Source organism: Hippoglossus stenolepis, chromosome 9 (assembly GCF_022539355.2).
Source record: "Hippoglossus stenolepis isolate QCI-W04-F060 chromosome 9, HSTE1.2, whole genome shotgun sequence".
Lineage (NCBI taxonomy): Eukaryota > Metazoa > Chordata > Actinopteri > Pleuronectiformes > Pleuronectidae > Hippoglossus > Hippoglossus stenolepis.
This window is the reverse complement of record NC_061491.1, coordinates 15,269,188-15,283,616: the sequence shown is the minus strand read 5'-3', so window position 1 is coordinate 15,283,616 and position 14,429 is coordinate 15,269,188. Positions and strand designations below refer to the sequence as shown.

The 14,429-nt window shown below is 42.0% G+C and overlaps 1 protein-coding gene across 5 annotated transcripts in view; it reads right to left on the bottom strand.

The window, feature by feature from the left end:
* Positions 1-14,429, bottom strand: part of acacb (acetyl-CoA carboxylase beta) — a 23,597-nt gene extending 9,168 nt beyond the window's left edge. For 2 of the 5 annotated variants that reach the window (XM_035165205.2, XM_035165206.2), the window contains exons 1-28: positions 14,310-14,429; positions 11,740-12,298; positions 8,190-8,322; positions 7,779-7,917; positions 7,488-7,597; positions 7,291-7,372; positions 7,084-7,182; positions 6,820-6,929; positions 6,601-6,711; positions 6,290-6,499; positions 6,026-6,196; positions 5,755-5,916; positions 5,495-5,658; positions 5,068-5,218; positions 4,882-4,985; positions 4,708-4,789; positions 3,950-4,095; positions 3,693-3,843; positions 3,463-3,597; positions 2,667-2,813; positions 2,389-2,577; positions 2,180-2,280; positions 1,985-2,073; positions 1,243-1,367; positions 1,038-1,151; positions 684-797; positions 498-587; positions 275-393 (exon numbers count right to left, since the gene is read on the bottom strand). In XM_035165205.2, coding sequence (XP_035021096.2) covers positions 275-393; positions 498-587; positions 684-797; positions 1,038-1,151; positions 1,243-1,367; positions 1,985-2,073; positions 2,180-2,280; positions 2,389-2,577; positions 2,667-2,813; positions 3,463-3,597; positions 3,693-3,843; positions 3,950-4,095; positions 4,708-4,789; positions 4,882-4,985; positions 5,068-5,218; positions 5,495-5,658; positions 5,755-5,916; positions 6,026-6,196; positions 6,290-6,499; positions 6,601-6,711; positions 6,820-6,929; positions 7,084-7,182; positions 7,291-7,372; positions 7,488-7,597; positions 7,779-7,917; positions 8,190-8,322; positions 11,740-12,298; positions 14,310-14,373 — 3,971 coding nt within the window. In that variant the 5' untranslated portion in view covers positions 14,374-14,429. Of the gene's footprint in view, positions 1-274; positions 394-497; positions 588-683; positions 798-1,037; positions 1,152-1,242; positions 1,368-1,984; positions 2,074-2,179; positions 2,281-2,388; positions 2,578-2,666; positions 2,814-3,462; positions 3,598-3,692; positions 3,844-3,949; positions 4,096-4,707; positions 4,790-4,881; positions 4,986-5,067; positions 5,219-5,494; positions 5,659-5,754; positions 5,917-6,025; positions 6,197-6,289; positions 6,500-6,600; positions 6,712-6,819; positions 6,930-7,083; positions 7,183-7,290; positions 7,373-7,487; positions 7,598-7,778; positions 7,918-8,189; positions 8,323-10,011; positions 11,066-11,134; positions 11,331-11,739; positions 12,299-13,981 lie in introns of those variants that run through there. The other 3 variants (XM_035165207.2, XM_035165208.2, XM_035165209.2) reach the window with 3 other exon arrangements.

Here is a 14,429-nt window from a genome sequence, read left to right as displayed (position 1 = left end):
TAGATTTGTACGTGTGTAAACAAATTGTGATCATCGATCTGGAAAATTCATTAAATGTAATAATAATGAATGGCTGAAAGGCCTAATGTTACTTCCCCATTGATTTTTGGAAGAGGCCGTCTCATTGACAGCAGCCATCATGTCAGGTTTGGTTGTGCAGTTTCCGCACCATCTTTTTGTTGTTTTAGTTTTTTTTACCAAAACGAAAAAATGGCTTCACTTACTAATGTTAAGTCTGTGCCTGTGGATGAAGTCTAGTGAGTAAATATGTTACCTGTTGGGATGTGATGACGGCAACATGAACTGGAAGTCCACAGCACATGTTCCGTCCTGCAGCTGGTGATGCTGGATGCTGTTTAGCTCATAGGCGATATAAGCTCTGCGCACATACACCTGCAAGTCAGCACATAAGTTAGTACGAAGCAATTCAGTCATTGTCACATGTAAGAAAAATAAAAACGCATTAGAAGGAAATCCTTCAGAGTGTTTCCACTGACCTCAAGTGCAGCCATGCACACCACTTGATTGGAGTGATAGAAGAAATTGGGTAAAACATCAAATATGGAGGTTTCAGAGAGGATGAGTTTCTGTGAGAAATGAAAACAAAAATAAATCGTTTGACTTTCAGGATGCTAAAAAAAAAAGAAAAGAAAATGAATGAAATGTCCCCACACGAGGATTACCTTCAGGTTCTCTGGACAGAACTGGTGTCCGTACATGTCAATGGCCGACAGGAAGATGGACTCCACCTGGTTGTGTCTCAGCTCATATGATGGTAGATTTGAGGCAATCAAGACCTATGAGACGTGTACAAATACGATATCAAATAATCTGTCAGTAATCTGAAAAAAAGCAAAATGTTCAAAATTCTGAAAAGATTATACGTTTCGATAGTTCCGATTCGGCCCTCCAGACCAACGTGGGGGTGTTGGTGATTTTTTAAAATCAGATTTGAAAACACCATTTCAATCCAACCTGAGATCATTGTGCTTGAACTATATATTCAACATGTGTCCGTGAGATGCAGGTTGTCTGACCTGTCTGGCTCTCAGTGCCACCCGTGAGTTCTCCGTCTTACTGAGCTGTGTGAGTTCATTCAGAATCGCCATCAGCTCATCGGCCAGCGTGGAATCCCGTCCGCACAGTTGGTCCTACACAAAGTCAAGGAGGCACATCACATTGTGTCACATCAGACAGATATCTTGTAGGAAGAATTAATCACGCGTCAGGTGAAAGTCTTACGATGAGCATTGTGACCAGGATGTTCTTCTTGGGGACCTGAGCATGAGAGAAGATGTACTCCAGCACCGGACTCATGTTGGGTTTGTGCTGTTCTCTCAAGTTGATGACACACTTGTCATAGTGAGCTGTTTCAGAGGAAAAGGACGACGCCTGTTACACAGAAGAAATATACAAAAACTACTGCACAAATGACCATGAAACTTGGTGGAAGGAAGAAGACATTTAAATTTGGTGTGGATCCAGATCAGGGGGCGGATCCAGGAATATATTTCCACTTTGTCGTGTGGATCTAAATAGAAATCTGGATCTAGTGGAATTAAACAGGGGTGTAGGCTTTTTCAGAAGCTGTATGGTAACAAATAGGACTAGAAAGCTTTATCTAGCTCTTTTAATATAAGGGAACTGTGGGGCCTTGGTGGAGGGATGCCCCTCTCCTGAGTGAAATTCTAGTTTAAATTCAAGTTGAACTGCAGTTACAATCAAGAAAATCTCTCTTTTAGAGTTTCTGTTTAAAACAGAGAGTATTTATTTTAATCAGTTTTATATTTTCGTGTTTTTTTATGTTTTAAATTATTTTCTTGTTTTCTTGTTGTTCTTTTATCTGTTTTGTTTAATTGCATTCCTGAGTATGATCTGGCTTTTCTATGATTTGCTAACTTTGCACTCATATTTTATGAAGCAACTTGTAAATTTAGAAAGGTACAATACAAATAAAGTTATTATGATATTACTATAATGTCACCTTGCTGAAACTGCATCTCAACTTGCAGGTAGCGCTTCAGCAGGTCTAGAACCACAGACTTCATATAACCCCGGATTCCACTGCGGTACCTGAATAGAACATGATCGAACATGTGTCAAACAGCGAAACACCAATATCACTTATCTGTGTTATAACTGATCATATCTACGTTTGACAAATATGAAACAAACCCACCTTTGTACCAGCTGTACGATACTCTGGGTGTTCATGAAGAAAACCTCTCGGTCAGCCTTCCTCTGCATGGTCGCTGCATGGCTGTCTAGAATATTTGCAATCTGGAATAATTCAAAGGAAATACCATTATAATATACTGACAAGTGTGGTCGCTTGTACTCAAAGAACTCGCTGTGTGACGCTGACACAATTTCACAGCACTTTTTTACCCTTTGACTGGGGAACTGGCAGAGGACGGACGTGATGTTGCTGGCGTACTGGGCTATGACCTTCCGGATGTTTTTCTCAACACCAGGTGGAACACGTCCCGCCACACTGGTCATGATTTCCTGGAGCTCCAGCAGCGGCAGGGAGGGGTCTCTTAGACTCTTCATCAGGGTGGCCACCCACTTTTTCAGCTGCAGACATGAACATGCAACAAAATCATGCACTCAAATGTATTCAAACTGACTCAGGACTCTGACATGGCGGAGGGACTGTTGTGTACCTTGGTGCTGAAGTAGGGCTCTTCAAGGCAGTACCCTTCCATGACCTTAACCAGGTTCTCGAGGACACTGTGAAACACCTGGTGAAGCTTTTCCCCGACCATGGGCAGCGGCTGCTGGGGCGGCAACATGGCTGTGTTGAGCTCCACCTATGACAGAGGACAGAATGAGAAAAGTCCAAATGAGAACTTAAAGACCTAAATTATATAATATTTGAATAAGTATAAGTATAAGTATCTAAATATTAGTAGAAAGTGCTTAAAATTTACAAAATGTCACTTCACCCAATATGGATCTCTCAATCAAAACAATAATAAAAGACCTAGTCTGATGACGTCCTAAAGCAGCATGGGATCATGGGAGTGGTCTTCATCACCATTGCAGATGAAAATCTACTTAATGCGACTCAGTTGTAAATCATATCATGTATTAAAGTTGTATTCACGCTATGCAGCAACGAATAATCGTGATCCATTACGATTGACCAATTCAAACAGCGGAAGAAGAAAACAGCTGACTGGCTACCTGTGTATTTTTTCCTTCGACACACGTCATTTGCTTTTGAAGTTAAAGCAGAGATGATCAAAGCCACAGGTAAAGGATATAACGCAATTAAAAACAGCCGAAATTAAACGTTGTGTTAGATTTCTCCGGGTTGTTGTAAACATTTTGTATAATCTAAGCACATTATTTTATTCTATTTTAATAAAGGATTGTTACATATAATATTTTTAAATTACAAGGTTTGATTAAGAGATTCAGATTATGGGCTGTAAACAGTTATGTGGAATAATCTACCCGATGTATACTGCTGGGGTCGTCGAGGTCGATATGTGCCACAATACAGCCAAGCACCAGCACCGCTCCAGGTCTCTTAACAAAGTGGACACAACCAGACTGCTGCACAGTCAGAGTCATCACCATCTTCATCACCTGAATCCACAACACAAACACAGTCAGTGAAAATACAAAAAGATATGCCTCGTTATTAAATTACAGGCATTGAACATTTCACCAGAATCTGTCACCTCAATCTCAGCGTAGATGTCCCCTGCATTAATGTGACCTCCATCCTCCACCATGTACTGCAGCAGTTTGCCAGCGGACGGCGACCTCAGCACTGTGGGATCCTTCTCCTTCTCAAATACACAGGTCTTGTTGCCAACAGTGATGCGGTAACTGTGCGGTTAAATAATGATGATAACATTAGAAATGAGTAAACAGATAAAACCAGTAGGAAAACAAGCACCAGTGAGTGATCCAGATTGAACAGTCACAGTCTTACCGGTCGACTTCCTCCTTCATGTAGGTGGTGTGGCTGCTGCCATCGTAGGACAGCAGGAGGCCTCCATCACTTAGCCTGTGGACGTCTATTTCAATGTTGGAGCTGTTCATCACAATGAAGTATGTTGTCGGGGACTGGCGCGCCACCTGCAGGTGGCAACCAGAATCATTTTTTGATTAAACTGGAAACTGCTATTGTATGCCTCCTGGAACCAGTGCAGTTTCACAATGACCTTTAATTGACCTCATTCTGGAGTCCTAGTGACACCTAGTCAAAATTTTAAGAAATTCCTTAAGGGCAGACATGATATCTGTACCTTCGACCACCTAAATCTAATCAGGTTATCTATTAGAGTAGGTGAATATTTGTGCTAAATTTAAAAGGATTATCTCAAAGCGTTCTTTAGATAATGTATTAACGAGGCAAAAAAATGTTTGTGAGGCACGTGACCTTGACCTCTGACCTCCAGATTCTAATCAGTTAATCCTTGAGTCCAAGTGAATGTTTGTATCAGATAGATGTTCCTGATATATCATATTCCAAAGAACAGGAGGTCATGTGACTTTGACCTTTGCCCGTCGAACACCAAAATCTAATCGGTTCGTCTTTGAGTCCAAATGAAAATCTGAAGATATTGTGTTCAGAAGAACGGGACAGACAACTCAAAAACACCAAGCCTCCGGCCACTGGCACAGAGCCATAAGAAAGAGGCTGATTGAAACAAGGAACATGTAAAGACAATGAAACAGGTTAAGTACCTTGAGACAGAACTTGACTCCTTCGAATATAAGTTCGACACTGACAGAGTTGAGGAGACTGGCTGCAGGCAGCACCTGTCCTCTGAGGAAGCAGCAGATCGTGTTTTTTAAAAGTCAGTTATATGCATAGGAACTATAGTGAGACATTGATATGAAGAGACTGAGTCTACTGACCTTTCCAGGGAATGTAGGTAATCAGACATGCTCTTTCTGAAGCTCGCATCAGCAACGTGCAAAGCCCCACAGACCACACCCAGCATGGTGTCTGGTCTCTCTGCCTGCAGACAGAACACGTGGATGGAATGATTCAACCAAAAGGAAACGACTCAAAGGTCTGACATCGGGCCGTCAGTCTGTTACCTGCACTTTCTCTGCAATGAGATGATCCAGCCAGCCAGTGTCGATGTCATTGTTTCTGAAGTTTTCCGTCTCCAGTAGCTTAATGAGGTACTCAACAGTTGTCCTGAAGTCGCCTCTGATGGACAGCTCCTTCATCGCCACCACCATGTTCCTGAAGCAAACGATAAATATCACACCTGATAAAAATACATGTGACCTGCAAAGGATACATTTCCTATCCTTGATTTATAAATAATAATGGTGTATCCTGACAAATAAGATTATTGCATTAATTGCAAAAGCATATTGCATTATTGTCTTCCAATCTTTTATTGGATTATAGGCAGGTCATTACATTTTCATCATATTACTGACTGTTGCCTCAGAGTTAAAACCGTAAAGCTGTGATTGTTAATCTCGTGGCCTCATCAAAAATTAAACAACTTACGAAATGGCTTCTTCGCGGTTCTCGCCCCACGAGAAACAGTGTCCGAACTGCGAGTCCGCGAATTCATGCAGGCCGCCGGTCGCCCCCACGCTGAAGTAACCCCACACATTTTTACTGCTGCGGAAGTTCAGCTCCTGCACGGTGCCAGAACTGGGCTTGAAACCCTGTGGGTGAGGGCACATGGACGACATGTGAGTGATGCAAATTAAAAGCATGACACAAAACATTTTAACCGCATTTTTGAATATTGATCAAATGACCTCATCAGGGTTCTCGCTGGTGATGCGAGCAGCTATGACGTGCCCTCTTGGACTCGGGATGCAGTCTGGATTTTCAAAGTTAATGATGGTGTCGCCCCACGGAGTTTCTCCATAAAGCAAGCGGATGTCCTTGATTCTATGAAGCGGGATTCCCATGGCAATCTATCACAGATGAAACTCAGTGTTATAATGGCAGGATTTCAGTTGGAGATATATTCTTCTTATGTTTACACGAGTAACAATTTTGTTCAGGTGTTATAATGAGGTTTACCTGAAGCTGGGCCGCAGGCAGGTTTACATCGCCGATCATCTCTGTGCACGGATGTTCAACCTGCAGACGTGGATTCAGCTCCAGGAAGTGGAAACTTTCATCTTCAGAGAAGAGATACTCCACAGTACCTGCACTCACATAACCCACCATCTTGGCAAGTCGCACAGCAAACTGGCCCAGAAAGAGAGAGGAGACAATTTGTAATATTCTCAACAAGATTGACCTAAAACTGGAAAATAGACACGTGCAGAGACGGAAACTAACCTGTTCCATTTGCTCGAACGTGGAGGGAGAAGCTATGGTGGGAGGAGCCTCCTCTATGATCTTCTGGTGCCTCCTCTGGATGGAGCAGTCTCGTCCAAACAGAGAGATGGCATTCCCGTATTCATCGGCCAGTATCTGCACCTCGAGGTGCCTCGCATGCTGAGCCAGCTGCATGACGAAGATGGGTGAGCCAGGTACCTCTGTCTGAACCTGAAATAAAAAACTGAAACATGTCAGCAGAGAGAATTAAAAGTTCTGGACTAAACTACAAAGAAATCAGGCCTTAGGCTGTAAAATGTATCTACACAGACCTGTCTATATGAACTGGGAAAGTCCTCAGAACTTTCTACTTTACGGATTCCCTTTCCACCTCCACCCTCAGAGGCCTTGATAACAACCGGATAACCAATCCTCTCAGCTCCCTGCACAGAAACAGAAGATAAAAAAAATAGCACAGCAAAAGATAAATCCTTCAAGCGTTTGTTTGATTGAAGGGTTGATGGATTGTTCGAAAAATGAATTATGCTTACTGCCATGCCATCGTCTACATCAAGGACGCAGCCCTTTGCGTAGATCTCTGGAGGAACACTGATCACATTTTCTCCTGCTTGGTCCTCCTCTGTCCACTCCACTCTCAGACCTGGAGCACAACAACACACCAGGTGAGAACATACAGACACTTTGCACTCACAGTATGACCCATCAGATAATCTGTACCCTGTAAAGAAAACACAGCATGTCCGGCACCCCCCTTTATGTGACCTGAGACAGTGTGTGTGGAGGTAGTGCATCACCTGATCCGCTCCATGGTAGTGTGGGAATGTCAGCACTCTGGGCCACAATGGACGAAGCCACTTTATCCCCTAGAGCCCACATGGCCTTACTGGACGGCCCTGGCAGAAATCATCATTAAACAATGAGATGTGAGAGACACCAAAGGTCCACATAAAAAAAATATTGTGTTTTCAAACTTATTTCATATATAAGTTATTTATATATACCTAAAAATGATATCCCTGCTTTGTTCAGGAGGTCGGGCAGTTTGGGATTTTCTGACGCATGTCCCCAGCCGGCCCACACAGCCTGTGATGAGTAACACACAAACACATTGTATTGTCATTTATATATATATTTTTTAAGAAAAGTTTAAACTCAGAGGCCAGAGAACACAGTTGTGCAGATAAACACCGAAATGTACCTGCACTGGGATTCTTTTTGCAATGTCCACTATCAGCTCTACGTTGGCATAGTTGTTATTGTTGGGCCCGCCAGGTACAGGCACATAATGATCTGCCATCTTAATGTATTCTACAGGTGGAAAAAGAACAACACATACCGGTGAATATTTAATAACAGGGAATCATTTGCTTTGGCAGCTTGGACAAACACTCTCAGCTAAGACACAGTTTCCACTCATACTCAGCAAGATAACCGCCTGGTGATATCTGCTGCATCATAAAATATGACGAGTATCAAGTTCGACAATAACCTGCATTAGCCTTCAAGTCTTCAGGGGTCACCATGACAACAAAGCGGATGGTCCTCTCGTTGCGAAACATTTCGTAGGACCATCGACGGATAGAACGCATACATTTGACTGCGGCGATGCCATTGTTGGCGATCAGCACCTGCAACACAAACACAAACCAGTTATTTACTGCTTGTTTTGTACAGCAGCTCGTAACCTTGGTGCTTTATTAATAACATTTTTTGTTTTGCTTTCTCTATAAAGAAAGATCCTGCTAAAACATGTTAAGTGGACTGATATTGATGCATATGTGGAATTTGGTGCAGATCCAAATAGAAATCAGGATCTAGTGAATTTAAATGTGGTTCCATAAGGGAACTGTTGGACCTTGGCGGAGATATGCGTTCCACCGAATACCATTCAAGTCCTTACTTTTTCGATGACACGGTTGCCACCGAATCGAGTGACAAACTCGGCCGGAGAGGCCACAGTGAAGTCCCTCTGTAGATCCATCTTTCTGTGTTCACGTCCTTTTTTCACCAGATGAAGACCGGACATGCTAGGCCTGGAGTGGAAAGCACATTGTTAGTTGTCCTGCTCAGTAACACAGTAAAACAACGTCGCCTGGGTGTATTTTAGTTTTGTATAGTGGCTACAACATTTATTCAAAAACTCCAGAAAACCACAGCGTTCGCGGTCAGACCCAAGGAGGTAAAATCCAAAACGGATCAGTGCTTAACCACGACCACGGTGGGAGCAGATCCATAACAGGACCTGCTCACACACTACATGACAGCAACAAGTCAGCAACAGCACTGGAAACCAAAAACTCAAGTCAAAGTTCAGCCTGTCTCAAACAAACTATTAATTTCTGGCCTTATCTTCACAATTACACTCAACCACTGCTCTCCACAGAAACGTGTAATCTCTAAAAACAATCCGTTTCGGGAAATCGACCTGCGCTATCAATCTCGCTGTGCCCTTTTATCAGCTGTTCACCGGAGCAGAGCCAATAAAAGTAGATGTATCATCACCATATATTACAGCATACATTCAGAGATAGATTTCGAATGCACCAGCCAGGCTACAACTGGTGATAGTTGGGTATTTAAGTGAGTTTGTTGACAGAGCTTCAGTTTGGTATCCTCACACTTTATTACTTAAGTTAAATATCTGATTAATCCATCATCAGATTTAAAGTTGGGATCATTTTGAATCAGGTTGAATAATGAATCATGAGATTTTGTGGAACTGACCAACAGCTTTTAATGTTTATTGTGATTTTAACACATACCATTATTCATTAATTACTATTAAGTTGTTTCTACATAGTAGTCAGTGATAATATTATTTGATTATTATTGAGTTTATTAGAGAATTTAGGCCTATTCGTACTCTAACAATCAATAATGTGGGGCCTATGAACAATGAAATGCGCCTCCTTGCTATACTCGGTGTTAAATAAAAGTAATAACAACAACAACAATAATAATAATAATAATAATAATAATAATAATAATAATAATATCAATATCTACGGCACCTTTCAAAACCAGAGTTACAAGGTGATTCACAAAATAAAATACAAGTGCAAAGAAATAAATACAAACAATAAAAGAACAGCATTAAAACAGTTGGAAGAATCTATACAGGTGAGTTTTTGACTGTTTTTTAAACTGATGCATTGATTCTGCTGATCTGATGTTGAGGGCGAGTACTTTGATCCACAGTGTAGCAGCTAAAACCATAAAAACATGACCTCCATTGTTTTAAGCCTGGATCGTGGGACTTTTAACAGCATTTCATTCTCTGATCTCAGGGTCTCGGAGCAGAGGCAGAGGTTAGAAGCTCGGAAATATAAAGCAGAGCCCGACTAGGTAGTGAAAAGCGATCGATAGGATCTTGACCTGAATTCTGTAGCAGATGGGCAGCCAGTGTAGTTAATCAACATAATCATCTCATCACATAAAAAATACTGCTCAGGTAAGTACAGAAGTTTCGCTTTAGGATCAAAAAATATTTTTTTATGCTATAAAACGGATCATCTCACTTGGTTTAATGTTTGACTATGTGAGATTAAAAGAGCAGCGATGTCGTTAAATACAAAAGTAGTAAAACCGAACTTACTGACGTGGTTCCTTCTTGAAATCCTTAATCGATATTAATATAAGTCAAACAACACGCTGAATGAGATACAGCACAAATGTACATGAAGTTTATAAAGAGATCACGCCCTTTATATCATTTTACATACCATGATTATCTGTTGGCTCATGTCGTGCTCATTCCAAAGTCTCACTGCAGTTGCTCCCACAAGGCAAAGCGTAACTCCACAGAAATTCGGTCTGTCACTGAGAAACTGAGTCGCATCAGCTATATCCTGGAGCTGGAGTGCAATTCTTCCTGGGGTTGATACAGTATGAACTTTAAACTGAACTCCAGCTTTGTACCGTTCGCCGAGGGAAAATACTGATTGCACTTGGTTATTGAGCTTGCCTTTGATAACCTTTTACAGCCCCTGTGTCTCTGTGCACTGCTCATCACCTTTCTGACCTTGTTGCACGATATACGACAGGGTTGCAGAACGCACCAATTCATAAGCAGGACTCGTACGAAAACATGCCAGTGTGTTACTGCATTGCTTCAAGATGACAGACTTCCCTCCTCTTGAGAGAACCAATTGTTAAAGTGTTTTTTTTGTATTATTTCCTCAAACTCACAGGATCTAACACAGGCTCTGTTTAGGTTACATAACAACTACACGGCTGCAAGAGATTCTTCCTGTTAAGAAAAACATTTCTGCAGAAGTTGCTGCGCCATTTGCTGAACTTTAGGACTAAGTTTATTTGCTCTGTCTTTCACTATTTATGCAGCTCCAACATAAACCATGTGATAATGGTCTAAAAAAAACACACACTGCAGCTTTAAGTATCAGATTACTACACAACAGCTTCAAACCTCTGTACGGTACTTTGCTTCTGAGATACGGAAACAAGTTGAGATTCCAACAGCCGTTTCCCTCCATCACGCAGCATTATTCACTTAGTCGCAGAAATCAATTTTAAAAATGTGACCAAACAAAGAGACAACTTCCTCTCAAGTGCTCCCTCCCCTCTCCACTCCCACATGGGCAGCAAAATATCTGGAGATCCCCCGAGACACATCACAGGCTGCTCATTATCATCATAAACACAGGCGAGGCCAACAACACAACACTAAGGGTTTGATTCTACTTATAAATAAATGAGAATCCAGACCAAAAAATAATGGAGCCAGTGTTGCGGACATGAAAAGACGGAAACCTCCACGCAGCCACACACAAACAGATTTGAACAGATTAGGTCCACACTCCTTTAAACTGCAGGAAACATTCTTACCTTTCATGATGATTTCCATAAGTCCCACTTCAACACATAACTTAATGCATGAGTCTATCCAAATGTGCATGTCAAGTCCAACACATAGCTGTGTGCAATACAGCTCCCTTCACCCTGCATCATGTATCACTGAGAATACAAAATAACTGATAATAAAAAAGGAACAAAATATAAGAATTTGTAAAGGATAAAAAAAAGTTTTGTTTTTGTTTGCTGTTTAACAAAAGTGTGTTTGCTGTGTTTGCTGTGTTTGCTGTGTTTGCTGTGTTTGCTGTGCTGCGACCTCGAGCAAAGCAAACACAACAGGTTTCAAAGTCACTGGCTGAGGCTCTTGTTCCAATAATAGAGTCGAGGTGTTTGGCATGCGACAATAACACAGGTCGGCTCGATGCAGTCAGGTGGTGAAGCACAGTTTGTGGAGACAGGACGAGCGGAGGCATTGCTGCACGTCACAAATGCGACACAGTCTTAAATAGGCATCCATCCTCTGTCAAACCTTTAAAACAACATGTCAGACAGAGCCTTTCACATATGTATGGTAGCATGATGGAGGCCTGACCCTGGACAGTTGACACTTTACTTTCTGTAAAAAAACAAAGTCTTACTTGATGCCTGAGTAGCTGGGCTGCGTGGGGGCACAGGATGCCTGCTGAGGGGCCGATTTCCTGGTGGAGGTCGAAGGCTGAGCTGCACCACTCGGAGGTTTGGTGACCAGGGGCTCCTCGTCTGAGGAGTTATCCTCTGATGCTCCGAGAATGAATTTGAGGCGTTCCCTCGCCTCCGGCCCTGCGCTGAGCATTGGCACTTTGGTTTTGTGAGGTTTCTGAGTGGTCGGAGGCAACGATGGCGCCTTTGAATTTACCTCAGAGGACGACTGTGGAGGCTCACTGTCCAATGTTTTGACGTCAAGGCCTGAGGAGGCTCCGTCGGCTGGAGAACTGTTATTCTCTTTGCATGCTGAGGTGGTGGGAACTGTTGAGAGGGAATGCTCCCCAGGATGTGGGGTGTGAGGAGCGGACATGTCCTCCTCAGCTGCGGACAGAGATTCCTCTCCTTTCACGGGCATTGCTACTGTCTTGGTATTAATCCTCCACAGTAGCAACAATATCCATAGGATTAATCCAAAAGTGGCTAACACGAACATTGATAGACATCCTCCTGCACCTGAAACACAAATATGTGAGAAAACTTAAAAGGTGTAGCTCAAATTATTTCACTGTATGTTCACATATTCTGCTGCATATGTGATAATTGTTGAAAAAAGACGTTTGAAGCTCACTGAGCGAAATGTGCAAAATCTGATAAATTGCTTCAAGTGATGTCACTTAAGTAATTGGTTGGGACTACAAGTTTTAAAATAAGAAATAGCAGGAGATGAATCTCTGTGGCTTTCTCCTCATCTCTACATGATAGAAATAAATATAAATAACACACTTAAATCGGTAGAGTTGAGGCACTTGAGGTTTTGATGAGGACAAAGAAAATATTAAATAAAAAGATATCTTTGGTTCTTCTGTATCAATTTAGATTTGTTTTGTGTAAATTGTCCATAATGAGGCCAACACTGCTACAAAGGTAAACAGCTAAATATTAAGTCATCAATTTAATAAAAAAAATGCCATGGTGCCTTTCTAGACACCTTACAATACATCATTAATTAACACATGAATGAAGTAGAAACCAAGTGTTTAAGTCCGATTAGTTAGTTGTTTTTTTTTTGTTACCGGCCGATATCAGTGGAACTGGAATCAAGAGGCTCGGTGGGTTTCTGTTCTACGTCCTTGCCACTGGCTCTCAAGTGAACTGAGAAAACATTATATAGCTTTGCTCTGCGTGTACTATTCTAGTGCACGGACATGTCTTTAGAGGTGGCCGGAGGTCAGACGACCTTCAACGACAAGGACACCCATGGTAATGTGAGATAAGGTCTGTGGCTTTGGTTCAACTTAAAAACACAGAGTAAATCGATAGACATTCCTACTTTTATACCAGCCTTCATACCAACCCTAACAAAACAGCAACTACACAAATTAAAAGCAGAGAGTAAATCAATTAAAGGTAAATCGGTAAATCAATTAAAATCATACTATAAGCACTTATTAAAATGTACACAGTTATATGCACACTCTTCTTGACTCTGAGTCGTACAAATCAATAAACTAGCTGTTGACCAGTTGGAACTGCTCGGGTCTCTAACAGCTGACGTGAGAGCTAAGTGTGGCTGCTCCATGTGGGGGAAAGGTCAACGCTGAGGAAGTAGAGGCTAAGGCAGGCAATACATCCACACACATGCACAGCACATTCATGAGCATCTATAAGAGACAACGACGTAAAAGGATATAGGACGTGTGGACGTGTGAGCCACGTGAAGCGAACAGAGCTTCAAAGTTACCACAAAGGAGACAAAGATGAAATAATGTGATTCACGTGAAAGAGGCAAACAAGGAGGGATTTGTGCTCTGCAGACACTTTGCCTCTGAGGCTGCACAGAAACAAAGGAGAGGCTGAACCATCACTTTACAAATGAAAGCATGTTGTGTTTACGTGTCACATGGTTACTTATTATGTCATAAAATACAGTCTATTGCAAATATTAAAACATTAAAATCAAATTAAAAGTTACTGCACTGATGAATGGAATCGATCATTTAAGTTATAGAGTGATGACTTTGTCTCTATGCTGCTGTCAGCTGCACAGGAAATGGCCACTGGCTATATCACTTTAACGCAAACTGAACTCAATACTTCAATCCATGTACTTTTCTAACACACGTTATCAACATGCATGACTGAGGAGGAGACGTTGAGGAGGTGGAGCAAAGCAGGAGGAATAAGAAAAAGTCCAACCTGAGTTCAGTCCATTTTCCACTCAGCAGGAAAACTCAGCTAAGATCAATAGATGCACCTGTATCTGTGAGAAACACCTGCAGATGCACGACCGTGTAGAAACATGCAGCTTCTGTGTAGCAGCGATCTGTCGGTGTTGTTGTTGTTGATGCTGCTGCTGCTGCTAACGTGCTAACTGGAAGCAGGGGGGGTTTCCATTACTCTACTCTGATCTAGATGAATTCTTGTAAATGAAGAACACTTCCACCGAGAACTGATAGTGTGTCCTAGCTGCAGCGGTTTGAGTCATTTCCTTGTCAACAACAGTGAATGTCAAAGAGACACCTACCACCAGCAGTCCAGTCTGTGTCAGCCCCTCCACCAGCAGCAGCAGCACACACACATACACACATACACACTCACACACTCACACACACACACTCCTCCTCTTGCTCCTCCTCCTCTGTGG